At 37.6% G+C, this 17,352-nt stretch overlaps 1 protein-coding gene across 1 annotated transcript in view; it reads right to left on the bottom strand.

Annotated features, from left to right (window-relative positions):
* Positions 1-17,352, bottom strand: part of CDKAL1 (CDKAL1 threonylcarbamoyladenosine tRNA methylthiotransferase) — a 624,055-nt gene that overhangs the window by 439,713 nt on the left and 166,990 nt on the right. The window contains exon 7 of the mRNA XM_024740415.1: positions 3,971-4,019. Coding sequence (XP_024596183.1) covers positions 3,971-4,019 — 49 coding nt within the window. The remainder of the gene's footprint in view (positions 1-3,970; positions 4,020-17,352) is intronic.

The following is a 17,352-nucleotide window of genomic DNA, read 5'->3' as shown; positions in this document are numbered from 1 at the left end:
GGAGATCAGCTCCGTGCTTTGTGACCACCTAGAGGGGTGGGATAGGGAGGGTGGGAGGGAAGGGAGATGCAAGAGGGAAGAGATATGGGGATATATGTATATGTACAACTGATTCACTTTGTTATAAAGCAGAAACTAACACACCATTGTAAAGCAATTATACTCCAATAAAGATGTTTTTAAAAAAAGGTAAATCCTTTAAATATTGTACTTCTTCCCTTAGCTTTAATTACATATCTTGTTCAACTATCAAGATGATACAAAAGAAAATCCTAAGGTCTTTATAATATGGTGTCTCCTAAAGCAAATGCTGTAAATGGATGGAATTTTCAGGCAACTAGTGTTGAACAGTGAGAACTCATTCAGCATATCTTAAATTTTCCAGTTTGCTCCAACCAAGACAGATATAAAGGTAATATGCTTTGTTTGGTTTTCTTGTAATTACAATAGATTTAAATGTTTTTTATCACCAATGTATCTTATTAATACCTTTTTAAAAAATACTATTTGGTATACCACATGAAGAATGCAAACAGGCTGTGGCAGAGGCTGTGTGTCCAAACCCCCTTCAAGGAAGACATATGAAGACAGCCCAACAGGAATCAAATGTGGAAACAAGACAGTTATAGCAGAATCCTCTAGTCAGGCTGCATTCCATCTGGCCCTCCTTGGCAGAGCCTTCTTCTCCATGGAGCATTTATCAATCAGGGTCCCAGCAAAGCAGATGGCACACTGCATAACTGAAGAGATTTTAATAAAGGGAGTATTTACTAAAGCTTGGCAAGTAGAAAAACCAACAAGAGACAATGCAATACTCTCAGGCTAGCAACAGTGGGGTGTGTTTTCACCCCTGGGCCTGAAAAAGCAAAGGAAAGGAAGAGTTACAGGAACCCGCAAAAAAAGATGAATAGAGAGGGTCACCTGACAGGAGCTGTGACCTTCAGGTTAGGATGGGCAGGTAAGAAGGGAGTGAGAGAGGGGAACAAATCCTCCCATTTCACACTCTAGTCACACCCCCAACCTCTAACTGGAGAAATCCAACTAGATGCCAGGTAGCAAGGATCCTACAGATGCAGTCCACACAGGTCTGCCTCCATGGACACACATCAAGGTGTGGAAGGGTGGGGCATGGATCTGGAGGGAAACAGAACTTATCCACCTCTGTGCAAGATCGTAAGATGAATGTGAAACAAACTGCAAATAATATACAAGACATATCAAACAGTACAGCTGCCTGGAGCAAAAGGTGTATGTACGGAATTAATGGAAGAAAAAGTGGAAATGGTAGAGTGAGGTAGAAGTCACAAGTTAGTTTGGTAGGTAACAGGCAGCCACTGAAGGTACACATACAGGAGAGTGAGATATTCCCAGAAAATGACAGCCGTATATACAGTCTGATTGAAAGGAGCATCACTGCAATCGGAGGTCAGTTAGATTATTCCTGCACCCTAAGTATTACGGGGGTAGTAAGAAGTAAATATTAACATGCATTTCCCCTAGTGTATCCCAGGTATCTCAAAAGTCTTATCCATTTAACTCTCTCCATTTTAAACTGACAAAACTGAGTCTCAGAAAAGTAACTTACTGAAAAACAACCAACAAGTAGTTAACTGTTACAAGGACCACATTATTTCACTAACTTGTGCTGTCTTGTAAGACTTGGCAGTAGAAAAAGAAAGTGAAGAATGGAAGTTTCAGTGACAGGCCCAAATCTCCACTAACAAGAAGATCTCAGATGAGTCCCTTAACCCCTTCCTGGATCAGCTTCCTCATCTGCAAACTAAGGGTATCTAACAAAATTATTTCTCCCATCTCTGAAATTCTCCTGTTGTATTACCAAGACTTAATTCATCAATCTTCCCACCCTCAAACCAACCTGCCAGTGAACACCCACAGCAATTTCATCTTCAACTCATCTCTTGCTGTAGACTATCACAATTAAACCCAACTACAGTCTCTCCAATAAATCCACTTAAGCAAAACTCTTCAGTGAGATGCTATCCCTACTTAACCCAACCTGGAAGTGACAGGCCTTCTGTGATATTCTGATATAAGAAATACATATTTGGTCACCATCCCCAGTTCTTGGTACAGATCTCCTAAAACTCTTACGATTTCCTGACTGATAGGGTGAGAGGAGCATCTTTTGTCATTCATAATAAGCCCCTTTCAAGCAAATCTGAATTTGTAGCAATGAGCTAACTCTTGGAGGAAACAGGCTGGTTGGTGTCATCCCTGATGACATATGATGTGGAGCATCTTTTCATATGCTTATTTGCCATCTGTGCATCTTCGTTGGTGAGGTTTCTGCTAAGGTCACTGGCCCATTTTTTAATCAGGTTGCTTATTTTCCTGTGGTTGGGTTTTGAGAGTTGTCTGTGTATTTTAGATTACAGTTCTTCATCAGGTATGTCTTTTGCAAATATTTTCTTCCAGCCTGTGACTTGGCTTCCCATTCTCTTGATACTGTCTTTTGCATAGCAGAAGTTTTTCATTTTAATGAGGTCCAGCTCATCAATTATTTCTTCCACGGATCATGCCTTGGTGTTACACCTAAAAAGTAACTGCCATACCTATGGTCACCTAGATTTTCTCCTGTATGATCTTTATTGTCGTTCAGTTTTTTAAAAATATTTAATGGCTAGTATATGCCTGGTACTCAAGCGACAATACCCTCAAGCATCCTGAAACACTGCTTTAGGAAGTTCAACTGAACAACCGTTAAGGCAGTGACTCTCAACTGGGAGAGAGCACAGCCATCATGGTATAGTATGAACGTAGTGTCAAATTTAAGAGAACAGGCATCGGAATCAGACTGCCTAGATTCAGATTCCAACTATGCACTTACTACCTGTGTGCCCCTATGTCACAACATCCTCTTCTAAAAAATGAGGAAAACAGAGGTACCCACTGTACTTCACAGTACTGTTGTAAAACTAAATGACTTACTCCATGCTTAGCATAGTGCCTGTCACACTGTAAGTGCACAATAAATGCTAGTAGTGATACTTCTAGACCTTACAAGGTGGGGTTGAGGTATAGTTTGAAAAACAATATTCAGAGTTATCACTGCTACAAATTTTTAATCGTGACACTTCATTTTATTTCAGGATTTCAAGGAAGACTAAGGTATAGTCTAAAATTCTCATATTCTGTGGTCACCTAATAAATTAAAGACTCAAAATGTGCAAGGTATGTAAGGCATGTGGAAGGTAGTAAATACCAGCCAGCAGGAAAAGTATGTGGTTAAAAATCTCAATTTGATGGAAGTGGACTGTTTTCTTTAAAACACAAACTCCCATTTATTTAAAAAAATGGTAAAAATTTTAAGTGAGAACTTTAATTCACTTAATATTTTAATATCATATTATCAGTTTTCATTTGTACTAATCTAACAGAAGAAAAGTAGACTATATTTACAAATTAATCCACAGAATTAAGAATGGTTTATTCCTCAGTGGCTTCAATAAGAATCTGTTTCAAAGAACACTGGCTCATAAAACAATCAAAGCATAATTCTATTTTCTGTAACTACAAAAATTATACATAGAAGAGGAATCAAAATTGAATACTACTTGTAAAGTACTTTCAGAAGTGATAACTACAGCTAATTATGTGATATAAAAACAAGCAAGTAATGTCAATTATATCTCAATAAACCTGAAAATAAAGCTGTTTCCTTATTTTAAAATTAAATTCTGTCTTCCTGATCTGAGGTTCAAATTAAATCTATTTTACACTAAAATAAAAATAAGATTTTTTAAAAAGACTATACCTGACATTTATAAGCCAACCAAATATATGCCTCCTATATTGGATTGGTCAATGCACAAAGCAGTCAAGGACAAAATTTTATGCTTTTTGTCCAATAATAACTTCCATAAAAATGCTTAACAATATTAACTAAGTAGTATTTTATAATACAGTTCAAATAGTATATACATGTGCTTGTCTGACTTTCAACAATTACCTTTAATTGTTTCCTCCACAACTTCTACCACACGATCTATCTGTTGAACCTAAAAAGAAAACAAACTGTTAGACAAGCAATTTACATGCAGAAGAATCAGCAATTTTTGTTTATCATAACACATTTCGAAGCACACAAATGCAAGTTTTCTTTAATGCATTTGGAGGTATTATAAGAAATACTCCATATTGTTTTGTGTTACAATGAAGTATGAAATTATCACTCTCCTGTCCTCCAATTATAATTGAAGAAATCATATTACATTTAAATAAACTGCCTGGAGTTCTATTAGGATAGCCTATCAACATAAACTCAACACATCCTGAGATATAAATTGCAGTTTAATTAAAATATGTATCTTCACACAGAGCTTCAAGGAAAATAGCATAATATGACAACCTACACAAAAGGATACATGCTGGGATTAAGAAGATCTACTCCAAATTTTATGCTTTATTATTTTAACACTGAAACCCCTTTTAATGAATTTCTACCATGTGCCAGGTACCCCGCTCAGGTCCGTGGAATACAAAATCAAATAACAGCTCCTGCCCTAGACACAAGTGGCTAAGGAAGATTTCCCAGGGTACCATGGGAACACAAAGGGAAGATAATAAAACACGTCTGAGTAATCCAGCAATGCTCCTCAGGGAACCAGAGATGGCTCTTGAGGGATAAAAAGGATTCAGATAGGAGAAGCCCACTAAGGGGATTCAGTTAGAGTGGCTACAGTTTGGAAGGAAAATGAAAAAAGCAAAGATTGTAGCCCAAGAAGCTAGAGGAAGGAGAGCAAGACAGGTAACAAAAGGTCATAAGTTGATATTTCTTCTACATTTAAAATCCTCAAAATCATTATTGTTTTATCACAAAATAGAAATATAAAAAGGAAATAAAGTAACTCATAACACTTTCCACTCCTCAGATGAAATCACTCATAACAGTTTGATGAGTAGATACCAAGTGTTAAACATTTACACATAATTCTGTTCTGTAGCGTTTTCTTCCATAACAAATTATTAGATAGACAGATAACAGATAAAATAACAGACCTCAGCTTGATTTGTTTTTCTATACATCATCAATACATCTAGGTCTACTTCATTCATTTTACTAGCTGCCTACTCTCTCACATATGGATATAACATAATGCATTCATACAGTTCAGTAGCGATGAATTCCCCTACTGATGAGCATTTTTGTCACTCCTAATCGTTCATTATTATACAATGATGTTGCAATGAACTCAACTGAGACAAGAAGAACCTTTTAAAAACTTTATTTAAAATGCAATGTCACATCTCTTTGAAATATTCTTTTGGCCTCAGTGCCTTATAGGAAATAAGGGAAGACTTGACAGAACACACTTGAATCCAGCTCTGCCTGTGACCACGCAGCCCAGCATGATGGTAGTAGTGACAATAATTATTGAGAAACTGTCAAAGGCAAAGTAAATCTCAGAGAAAGTAAGATCTTTAGTCCTAAACAAACCTACCTAACTGGAGATGGATGTGTCCACCTAGAACCACTGGAACCATTAAGTTCTGGTTTTATTAAGAGAATCCACACGGCTTCCTTATAGAATGTGATCAAACCCAGGATAACAGAGAGTTCAAAGAGGAAGAAGTAGCCAGCAGTGTCAAATGCTTCAGAGATGACAAGTAACATAAAGACTAAAATGGGTATACCTGGTTTAACAATAAGGGGGTCAATGAACCCAGTTCGGTAGTAATGAATCATAAATAAGAAAATGGTGACAGCTCATACAGACAACTCTTACAAAAAGCTGGGTAGAGAAAGAGGACTCCTGATAGCTAAAAAAAAAAAAAAAATTGAGTATCCATGTGTTAGTACATTTAATTCTTTCTTTCCTTCTTTCCTTTCTTTTTTAAAGTTTACATGCTGAGGAGAGAAAGGCCATAGATAAAAAGGAATTGAAGAGAGAAGAAAAAATTGTTGGAGCTAGGTCCTTCAGGAAGTAGAGAGGGTACGATCCAAAGCACAGGTAGTAGAGACACAAGCCAGAATGGGAGAGGGGCCAAGTCATCTTCTGAGACAAGGGGTTAGGAGGGGAGCCTGAAAACAGATGCTATTACTCTTGTAGAAGTCAAAGAGGATATTAAACAAGATTCCCATCTGTTGGCCTCAATTTTCTCAGTGAAATAAGAAGCAAGTTCATCTTTAGTACATTTAATTCTTTCTTTCCTTCTTTCCTTTCTTTTTAAAGTTTACATGCTGAGGAGAGAAAGGCCATAGATAAAAAGGAATTGAAGAGAGAAGAAAAAATTGTTGGAGCTAGGTCCTTCAGGAAGTAGAGAGGGTACGATCCAAAGCACAGGTAGTAGAGACACAAGCCAGAATGGGAGAGGGGCCAAGTCATCTTCTGAGACAAGGGGTTAGGAGGGGAGCCTGAAAACAGATGCTATTACTCTTGTAGAAGTCAAAGAGGATATTAAACAAGATTCCCATCTGTTGGCCTCAATTTTCTCAGTGAAATAAGAAGCAAGTTCATCTGCTATGAGTGAGAAAGCATATTGTTAAATAAGAACAGAGTGGATGTTTAAAATACCTGTTAAAAGTTTAATACCTGGTTAAAAAAAAAAAAAGAGAGAGAAGACTAGAAACACATAAAAATTGCTACGGTATTGAGATACCAGTTGAAACTAGATACCATGAACTTTTAACAATGACTCCATGTATAGCTGTCATTTCCCTCGGGGCCCAGCAGATCTTATGTAGGAACGAAACAGTCAAATGGACTGACCCAGGGTTTGTTCATTCCATCATTTATTCATTCACTTATCATTTGTTAAACAACTAACAAGTGCCAGGAAGGTTCAAAAGTCTGGGGAAATAGCACAGAGATTTATAGGACAGATGTGAAGGATATGGAAAAAAGGAAACTATGCTGGATAACATGAAACTTTAAGTATAGGTTAGATAGATCAAGAAGAAGCAGAACCAGAAAGGAGAAATAAAGTGGCTGGGGGTTGAAGGAAGGAAGGAATGAAAGGAAAGGGAGGGTGGGAAAGAGGAGCGAGGATGGAGAGAGATAAAGGAGAAAAGAGAATAGGAGGTTATAACCGACTACAGATATAGGTATTTAGTATTTTTGAAGAACAGCAAGGTCCAAGATCTAGTCATGAGAACAATTTGCTGAAAGAGTTTGATAAAGGTGATAACCACTGGAGTTGAGAAGTAAGGAAATAAGGTTAGAGTGTTGGTGAGACATTTCATATGGACACTCAGATTGCCCACGATATCAGAAATTCAGGTAGGATAAGGAAGGAAGAGTTGATCAAATTTCCCAGTGAATGTAGGTGAATGACCAACATATCAGTTGAGGAAAAGAAAGAATAAAAGAAGTACAATATAAAATAATTCAAGAATGGAACCAAAACAAAAATGCTTTCCTATGCAGTTGGAGACATCACAGTTTAAAGGGAGTATTGCACCCAATCTCGTAGCACATGGACCGAATAAGAAGCGGGTTCCCTGGAGAAAAGTCAGAACAACATGTGGAGGGAGGAGTTAAAAGGTTAAAAAGTTGCAGGTAAGCTAGAACTGTAAAATTCTTAGAAGAAAACAAAGCCATAAATCTAGATGAATCTTGTATTAGACAATAGTTTCTTACTATTACATCAAAAGAATGAGTGATAAAAAAGGCAAACTGAACATCATCAAAATTAAAACCTCTTGGTACATCAAAGGACACTACTAGGAAAATAACAAGACAACATAGAAAATGGGAGAAAATTTTTGCAAATCATATATCTGATAAGAGACCTGAATCTAGAATATATAAAGCGCTACTTGAACTCAGTAAAAAGACAAATAAGCCATTTAAAAATGGGCAAAAGATCTGACTAGACACTTCTCCAAGAAAGATATGCAAATGGCCAATAAGCACATGAAAAGATGTTCAACATCATTAACCAACCAATAAATACAAATCAAAACCACAATGGAGGAAGTGGGCAGTTACTGTTTAACATGCATAGATTTTCAGTTTGGAAAGATGAAAATGTTCTGGAGATGGATGCTGGTGATGGTTCCACAGCAGAGTGAATGTATTTAACGCCACTGAACTATACACTTAAAATTGATTAAGATAGTAAACTTTATGTTGTGTATATTTTACCATAATAAGATACTACTTCATACCCACTAGGATGGCTATAACCAAAAGGACAGACAGTAACAAATATGGGCAAGGATATGGAGAAACTGGAACCCACATCACACATTGCTAGTGTGAATGCAATAAAATGGGGCTGCTGCTTCGGAAATCAGTCTGGCAGATCCTCAAACCATTAAACCATATCATCCAGCAATTCCAATCCTAGCTGGATACCCAAGAGAAATGCAAACGTATGCCCAGACAAAACTTGTACACAAATAGTCACAGCATTATTCATACTATGCAAAAGGCAGAAACAACCCAAGTCCCATCTACTGATGAATAGATAAACAAAAGGTGGTACCTATCCATACAACAAAGTGTCATTGAACCATAAAGGGAAATGAAGTATTAATAATGTTAAAACATTATGCTAAAGGCCAGAGGCCAGAGGAAAAAATCAATCAATGTATTGTCTGATTCCATGCATATGAAATGACCATAACAGGGAAATTTTCAGAGGGAAAGTAGATTAGTGATTACCTATGGACGGGTGGTGAAAGAAATGAGAGGGACTGCTAAGGAGTACTGTGTTTCTTTTTGGAGTGATGAAAATATTATAAAATTGATTGTGGTGATGGTCGCATAACTCTGTGAATATACTAAAAACCACTGAATTACACAATTTAAATGGGAGAATAGTGTGGTGTTTGAATTACATCTCAGAAGGGCTGTTATTACTGCCACCATCCCTCCCAAAAAAAGGTTGAGGGTGGTCAAATGTTCTAATGTCAAGGTCATGAAACTCAAGAAAAAACTGAGGAAACGTTCCAGTTAAAGGAGACTTAAGAGACCTGACAACTGAATGTAACTTTGGGTCTAGATCTGGGATTTTTCTCTTCCTATAAGGGACATTGGAACAATTAACAAGATCTGAATAAGGTCTGCACACTAACTGACAGTATTTTAACAATGTTAAATCCCTGATTTTTATAATTAGACTATAGTGATATGAGAATAGCCTTGTTTTTTAAATATAAGGACATTTAGAAGTAAAGAGGCATCAGGTTTACATCTTGCTCTCAAAAGGATCAGGAAAAATGTCTATATATAAAAAGAATAAGTAAATTTGGTAAAATATTACCATTCGGGGAATCTGGGTAAATGGTATATGTTAATTCTTTTTTTTCATCACTTTTCTGTGAGTGTGAAATTATGTCAAAATAAAACTTAATAAAACTTAAAGTGTGTGCATGGGTGTGGGTGTTGAAGAGATGAAGATTTTCTTTTACCCTAATGGTCACACAGAATTGACGTGAATGCATCAATTCTGAAATGCATCAAGCTGAAAATATCTGACTTTGAAAAAGTACTTAATTATCACATTCACTTTTAAGGCAGAAAAACTGATATTGCCTACTCCTGATCAGTAATCGCTGGGTGGTGTGGGGGGAATCCAGGACTTCAAAAGGAAGGCTCTACCAAACTTTAAGAAAAAGAGAAAAAAGCATTTGATTACAAAAAGCAGGGGGGAAGTTCATTAAATGCTTTAAAGAAAATGTTGTGTCACTTCCATTTCTAGTAAGGAGGATACTGGAGGAAGCAGTGGGAGAAAATAAGAAAGAAGAGGAGACTGAAGAAAGAGAGAGAAGAGTCAGGGGAGGGGGAATTAAGTGGAAGAGGGAGAGGCTGGGAGGCAAAAAGAACAGGGTGGGAGGCAGGGAGAGAAGCAAAAGCAGTCCTGAGTGAGAACAAAGTCAAGATTCACATACAGTAATGAGGAATATATTGAACTCATTCTGGGAAGAAAAGGAAAGCTGTTCTTAATTAACACTATAAATTGTAGCCCTGAACACTGTTGCAAGAGCTTAGTCTCTGGCATATAATTCAAATAAAATAAATAGAACAGTATCTTGTGTCCTTCAGGCACTTAGTTATAACTATACAGGAAAAAAAAGACATGCGGTATGTTCTATTACTGACTCCATATGATCTTGACAATGAAGAAAGGAGTTGGTGGATAAACAATTCATAAATAACATTAATGAGTCATTCTGCTGCAGAACTTTTAAAAGAAACCCATAAAAATATTTTATTCAGCTATTATGAACTACTCCAAATTTATAACTCAACATATATTGAAGAAACAAACCTATACAAAGCCACCTAAAGCAAATAAAAGAGCTATTCTGAAGTTTCCTAATTGTTTCGAGCAGTGCTCTCCAACAGAACTTTCTACAAGGACGGAAATGTTTACACACTGGGCTGTCCAACATGGTAGTCACTAGCCACATGTAGTTACTGCGTACTGGAAACACAGCTAACGGTGACTGAGGAACTGAATTTTGATTTTAATTCACTTAAATATTCACCTGTGGCTTTTGGCAACTACACTGGAAAGTGCAGGTTTAGAGTATGGCTAAGACAGCTACCCAGTTTGTGATGATGTGTTAAGGAAGCCCTAGGAAACTAACACACACCTCAAACACAATTTTGCCAACTAGGCTAAAATAAAAGAGTCATCAGAGAACAGGCTAATACTGCCCTGCAGTCAGAAGTTCAGCTTTAGTATGCACTTGAAGTATCTTTTTTTCTGAACAACGAGCAGCGAGGTAAGTTGCAACCAGACTACTAATAACACCGTTGATAGTTAACATTTCTTGAGCAATTACCATGTCCCAGGCTCCGTGCTAACACACCACAGGCACCATCACTTTTAATCCTCAGAACATCCCTCAGCAGTAGACACTTACTGTTATTTCCTAGGCTGAGGGAACTAAGGCACGGAGGTATCCTGCTAAATTCTAGCCAAGTGGTCTTAGTATATCTAATCTAGGAATGGCACATAAGGGGCACGTTTTGTGAATTTCCCTTTTCCTTTACACACAAAGATCATTACTAACTGATCACAAAACGATATCCAACTGGACTTGGACTTTCAAGTTAACCAGGCAACAACTATTCCCCCAAACGCTCACCCACCAAATCACCTCTGCCGTGCATGCATTCACTTGACAAATATCTATTAAGCACCAACCAAGCACTATGACTGTCTAGGAACGGGGGATCTAATGGTGAAAATACCAAGTCCCTGCTTCATGGGCCTTACATTCTATTTGGAGGAGACAAACAGGTAAACAACTAAAAATCTTCATTTCCTATCATGATAGATGCTATGAAGAAAATAAAATCTGGGAGTGGCTGGAGGAGGAGAGGGCAATTTTGCTACAGTGGTCCAGGTCAACCTCTGGACAGGCAGCATTGATGCTGGGACGTGAACCATAAGGCAGAAGCACCAACGTGAACGTCCAGGGGGAAGAGCACATACAGGGGTTGAGAGACAGAAGTGATGGCGAATGAGGGCCATCGTGGTAGGAGATGAGGTCAGATAATCAGGGAAGGAAGGGCTATGTGAGACCTTGTAGCTCATGTTGTGCCGGTTACACTTTATATTCTACCTGCGAAAGGAAGTGTGATTGGAGGGTTAACTGAACAATCTCAGTAGCATCGCTCAGGCTAATTCTACCAAAAATGTGCAAAGAGCACTCTCTATCCACATTTCTCTATTACTTGGTGTGAGTCTTTTTATACTTGTATGAATCTGGCTGGGGTTTCACTACCTCTTGATTTTATCCCAAGACACTTCAAATCCTTTCAGGAGTAACGAAGGTTAATAAATTATAGATACACATCAACGTAGATACAGAGGAACTCTCTCATTAGCTCTCTTAATTTTGATTGTACATAAATAAAGTAGGACAACCTGTCATTTCATTCTAATTAAGAAATATCAGACCAACACTTTAAAACCACCTAAAAACTCTATCAACCTTTAAAAGACAAAAATGCCTTTCTTTCTATCTCTGTTAAGAACTATACTATAAAAAGCCTTTTCCATTAAATGCATGTTCAGATTTTTCACTTTTACCATAATGGGAGCTTGATCCAATAATCAGCATTTGACAGGTTAAAGTTCAACACTGACTTCATGGTAAAAAAATATTTTTCTCTCTAAAAAATTTTCCTTCAAGCTGTTAAGGGAAGTCCCTACCTCTAAAAATGGTATTGGAAGAGCTCAATTTCCAAATCTCTTAAATTTGGAGAAGTCCAGAGCAGGCACTAGCTAACTCTGCTGGAAGACAGATTTCTTGAATTCACAAGCCCATGAACAAGTTTACTAATGTTACACAAAAGAGCATTTGATGCTACATGTGGTTTAACTTTTTCAAAAAAACTTTCTCATCTGCCAGTACAGTTTCATCTTCTTTCACCTCTTCATTGAGAAAAATTCTTCCCCAGCAGTACAAATAGCCCTTTCATCAAAAGTTATATGACAGCACATTCCACACACCACTAAAAGCATATTTTCTACCTGAATGGTACCAGTGAGTGACGAACACTGAGTAAGAGATAAAAATTACTAAGTGAAAGATGAGGCCAGGCTAGATGGATGCCAGCAAAATGGGGATCAGTACCAGGAACTTTTCCCCCTTAAATCCAATTAAAATACCTATAAAACTTTCTCACAGGGGTTGGCAGGGGGGGATCTTTAAGAAACTAAAATCAACATGCTAAATTCAATTACATAGAGAAACATTCTTTGGGACATTAGAACATTATAGCCATATTAAATAATAGGACATGTTATAAAGTAAAAAATTATACATAAAGTAATACTAAAGTTGAAAACAGTAGTACTAGAATAAAACAGAAATACACATTAGGGATGTAAAACATCAACTAATAAACAATGTTGCATGTAGTAGGCAGAATAATGGTCTCTCAAAGATGTTCAAGTCATGATCCCAGAACCAGAGTAAATTACCTTCCATGGCAAATGGACTTTGCAGGTGTGATTAAGATTAAACACCTTGAGATGATGAGATTAACCTGGATTATCCAGATAGGCCCAATCTACTCACATGAATCTTTAAAAGCTGAGGATCTTTCCCATCTCCGGATAGAGAGAGAGATCAAGATAGAAGAAGGGTCAGAGAGAGATGGCATTGCATTGCTGGCCTTAAAGATGGAAGAAGGGGGCCACAAGTCAAGAAATGTGCTGGCCTTTAAAAGCTGGAAAGGGCAAGGAAGAAGACTCCCCTAGAGCCTCCAGAAAAGGATGCAGCCCTGTCAACACCTTGATTTTAGCCCAGTAAAACCCATGCCCAACTTATCTCCAGAATCGTAAGATAATAAATGCGTGTTGTTTTAACCAACCACGTTTCTGGTAATTTGTTATGGGACATGTGAAACTCATATATTAATTAAGAAACAAACATGATAAGAGCACCATCAAAGAGGGAAGGGAAATTTTAAAAATAAATGCTGCTGGAACTGAGAACAATATGGAAAAAAATAAATGCATACTTCATATTTAACAAATATTCACTCAATAAGTATTTACTGAGCCAGACACTGTAGTAAGTACAGAAACTAATGTAAAATATGTAAAGCTGGGCTTCCCTGGTGGCACAGTGGTTGAGAGTCTGCCTGCCGATGCAGGGGACACGGGTTCGTGCCCCGGTCCGGGAAGATCCCACATGCCGCGGAGCGGCTGGGCCGGTGAGCCATGGCCGCTGAGCCTGCGCGTCCGGAGCCTGTGCTCCGCAACGGGAGAGGCCACAACAGGGAGAGGCCCGCGTACCGCAAAAAAAAAAACAAAAACAAAACCAAAATGTAAAGCTGTAAAGTAATAGCAAACAGAATCCCTGGCTTTGTGGAGCTTGTAAGTGTCCACCACAGTAAACTGCAAACAGAGTGAAGAGTTGAACAAATCCTTTCCATAATTAAAAAAAAAAAAAGGTCTAAAAGAAAAAGAAAACATATGTACTTTATCAGACCTGTTCCTCGATCCTGGAAACGTAAATTTTAAGTTTTGAAACCACAGGAGAAATTACCCACTCATTCCCCTCTCCCTCAAATTCCAAGTTTCTAATATATCAAAATTTTAAAAGACAATGAAAAATAATGATAAAGAGACTCACAAATTTTCCCAAGTTAAAATAGATTGATTCCCTGCTGTTGAGTTGTAGGAGTCCTTTAAATATTCTGGTATAAACCCTTTGGGAGATATGTGTTTTGGAAATGTTTTCTCCCGATCCCTGGCTTATCTTTTCATCTTAACAGTATCTTTGGGGGAGCCAAAGGAATTAATTTTGATGAAGTCCAATTTATCAATTTCTTTTCTTCTGTGTCCTAAGAAATAGCTGTATGTGGCTGCCTAAGAAACAGTTTCCTAACTCAAGGTCACCAAAAAAGAGGGGAAGGTGATAAAACTTTATCAAAGATATATGGATATTAAACAATCACAGAAAATATGCTCAACATCATTAGCCAACAGAGAAAACAAATTAAAACCACAATGAGATACTACTCATTCCTAGCACAACAGCTAAAATTAAACTGGGAGTACCAAGCTTTGGTCAAGATGTGAAGCAAATGAACTGCTGGTGGAAATGCAAAATAGTATAGCTGTTTCGGAAAACACGTTGGCAATTTTTAAAAGGCTGAGCAGATGCTGACCATATGACCAAGCAATACCATTCCTAGGTATTCACCCAAGAGAATGCAAACATAATTCACACAAAGACCTGTGCACGAATGTTTACAGCAGCTTTATTCTTCATAGCCCCAAACTGGAAAGAACACAACTTTCCATCAACTTGCTAAATGGATAGACAAACTGTGATCCATCCATACAGTGAAATAATTCCATACAATAAAAAGTAACAAACTATTAATAATCACAACAAAATGTAAAACAGATAGCTAGTGGGAAGCAGTCGCATAGCACAGGGAAATCAGCTCCGTGCTTTGTGACCAGATAGAAGGGTGGGATAGAGAGGGTGGGAGGGAGGGAGATGCAAGAGGGAAGAGATATGGGGACATATGTATATGTATAACTGATTCACTTTGTTGTAAAGCAGAAACTGACCATTGTAAAGCAATTATACTCCAATAAAAATGTTAAAAAAATAATAATAATCACAACATGTATGAATACTGAATGAATCATGCTAAGTGAAAAAAGAAACAAAGTAACATATAGAGGCATACCTCATTCTATTGCACTTCACTTTACAGCACTTTCCAAATACTGAGTTTTTTATAAATTGAAGGTTTGTGGCAACCCTGCATGGAGCAAGTCTATTGGCAGCATTTTTCCTGCAGCCTTTGCTCACTTCCTGTCTCTGTGTCACATTTTGGTGATCCTCACAATACTTCAAACTTTTTCATTATTATATCTGTTATGGTGATGTGTGATAAGTGGTCTTTAATGTCACTACTGTAATTAATTTCGGGCAGCATGAACGGCACCCACATAAGACAGCAAACTTAACTGATTACTGAAATGACAAAAAAGGATTTAGACTATTACATAAACTTAGTTGACAAAGAAGCAGGATTTGACAGAACTGACTCCAATTTTGAAAGTTCTACTGTGGGTAAAATGCTATCAAATAGTACTGCAGGCTGCAGAGAAACTGTTCATGAAAGGAAGAGTCAGTCGATGCAGCAAACTTCAGTGTTCTCTTATTTTAAGAAATGGCCACAGCCACCCCCCTTCAGTAACCACCACCCTCATCGGTCAGCAGCCATCAACACTAAGGTAAGAGCCTCCACCCCCAAAAAGACTGTGACTCACTGAAGGCTCAGATGATGCTTAGCATTTTTTAATAATAAAGCATTATTTAAAATGAAGGTATGGGGACTTCCCCGGTGGTCCAGTGGTTAAGACTCCATGCTCCCAATGCAGGGAGCCCGGGTTCGATCCCTGGTCAGGGAACTAGATCCCGCACACCCCCATCTAAAGATCCCGCGTGCCGCAACTAAAGATCCCGCATGCCCCAGTGAAGATCCCACCTGCTGCAACTAAGACCCAGCACAGCCAAGTAAATACTTTTTTTTAAAAAATAAAATTAAATTAAGGTATGAATATATTTTCTAGGCATAATGCTATTGCACACTTAAGAGACTACAGTATGGTGTAAACACAACTTTTATATACACTTGAAAAGCAAAAAGATCATGTGACTTGCTTTACTGTGATGTTTGCTTTATTGCAGTGGTCTGGAACCAAACCCAAAATATTTCTGATTTAAGACCCAGCACAGCCAAGTAAATACTTTTTTTTAAAAAATAAAATTAAATTAAGGTATGAATATATTTTCTAGGCATAATGCTATTGCACACTTAAGAGACTACAGTATGGTGTAAACACAACTTTTATATACACTTGAAAAGCAAAAAGATCATGTGACTTGCTTTACTGTGATGTTTGCTTTATTGCAGTGGTCTGGAACCAGACCCAAAATATTTCTGAGGTATGCCTATAATTCCATTTATTTGACATTCTGAAAAAGGCAAAACTATAGGGACAGAAATCAGAACAGTGGTTTCTGAGGACTGTGTTTACTGTTTGCTGGGGGTGGGAGTTGGGGGAGCTGACCACAGAAGGAGACAAGGGAAATTTCAGGTGCAACGGAAATGTTCTGTATGAAATTCATCACAGGTGATTTCATTACATGTTAATTATATTTCAATAAATCATACTTAAGATAACAAAAAAATTAGTATCAATAACATAATAATTAACATATAATGAATAAAGGGCATATAGAAATAACCACTAGATTATACTGCTTCTGACACTTACCTTTTCACACTATCTTACCCCTTCCTTCCCTCAGTCTTTCACCCTGTCATGCTGATTCTGACTTAAGTATTTCACTGAATGCAAACTCTTTCTTTCCACCCTATTTATTACTCATCTGCACTACTCCAAGCTACACCTCTTAAAATGAGCGCCTCCAAATTACACTCAAATCAGGGTGCACTTCTTGCTATTCCTTCTCCCTTCCAGGCACCCTTAAGCACACATACTTTTCCTTAGATACGTTACTGCTTCTGCTCAAAAGCCCTCTCTCCTTTCTCCATTCATCAAACCACTACTCATCCTTTGAAACCCTGGTCAAGAATGGTTTCAACCTCTGTGTGCCCACCAGACTTTATCCCTATGCATACTTATCATGATTATTTGCAGCTCTCCTCAGATTTTACTGTCTTTAAGGACAGACAAGTTTTATTCAGCTCTGTATCTCTAGCAAATAGTTTCATTCCAGGCACATAGCTGTGCTCAGTGTTAACTCTCCTAGTAAGATAATTAAATTTTTTTAAAAATGCTAATACAGACCACTAACTATGTGCCAGGGACCATGCTAAGCACATTATGTGTATTAAATACTTTAACCCTTACAAAACTTGG

This window comes from Neophocaena asiaeorientalis, unplaced genomic scaffold (genome assembly GCF_003031525.2).
Source record: "Neophocaena asiaeorientalis asiaeorientalis breed wild unplaced genomic scaffold, Neophocaena_asiaeorientalis_V1.1 scaffold273, whole genome shotgun sequence".
Lineage (NCBI taxonomy): Eukaryota > Metazoa > Chordata > Mammalia > Artiodactyla > Phocoenidae > Neophocaena > Neophocaena asiaeorientalis.
Note: the sequence above shows the minus strand (reverse complement) of the source record. Positions and strands in the feature narration are given on the sequence as shown.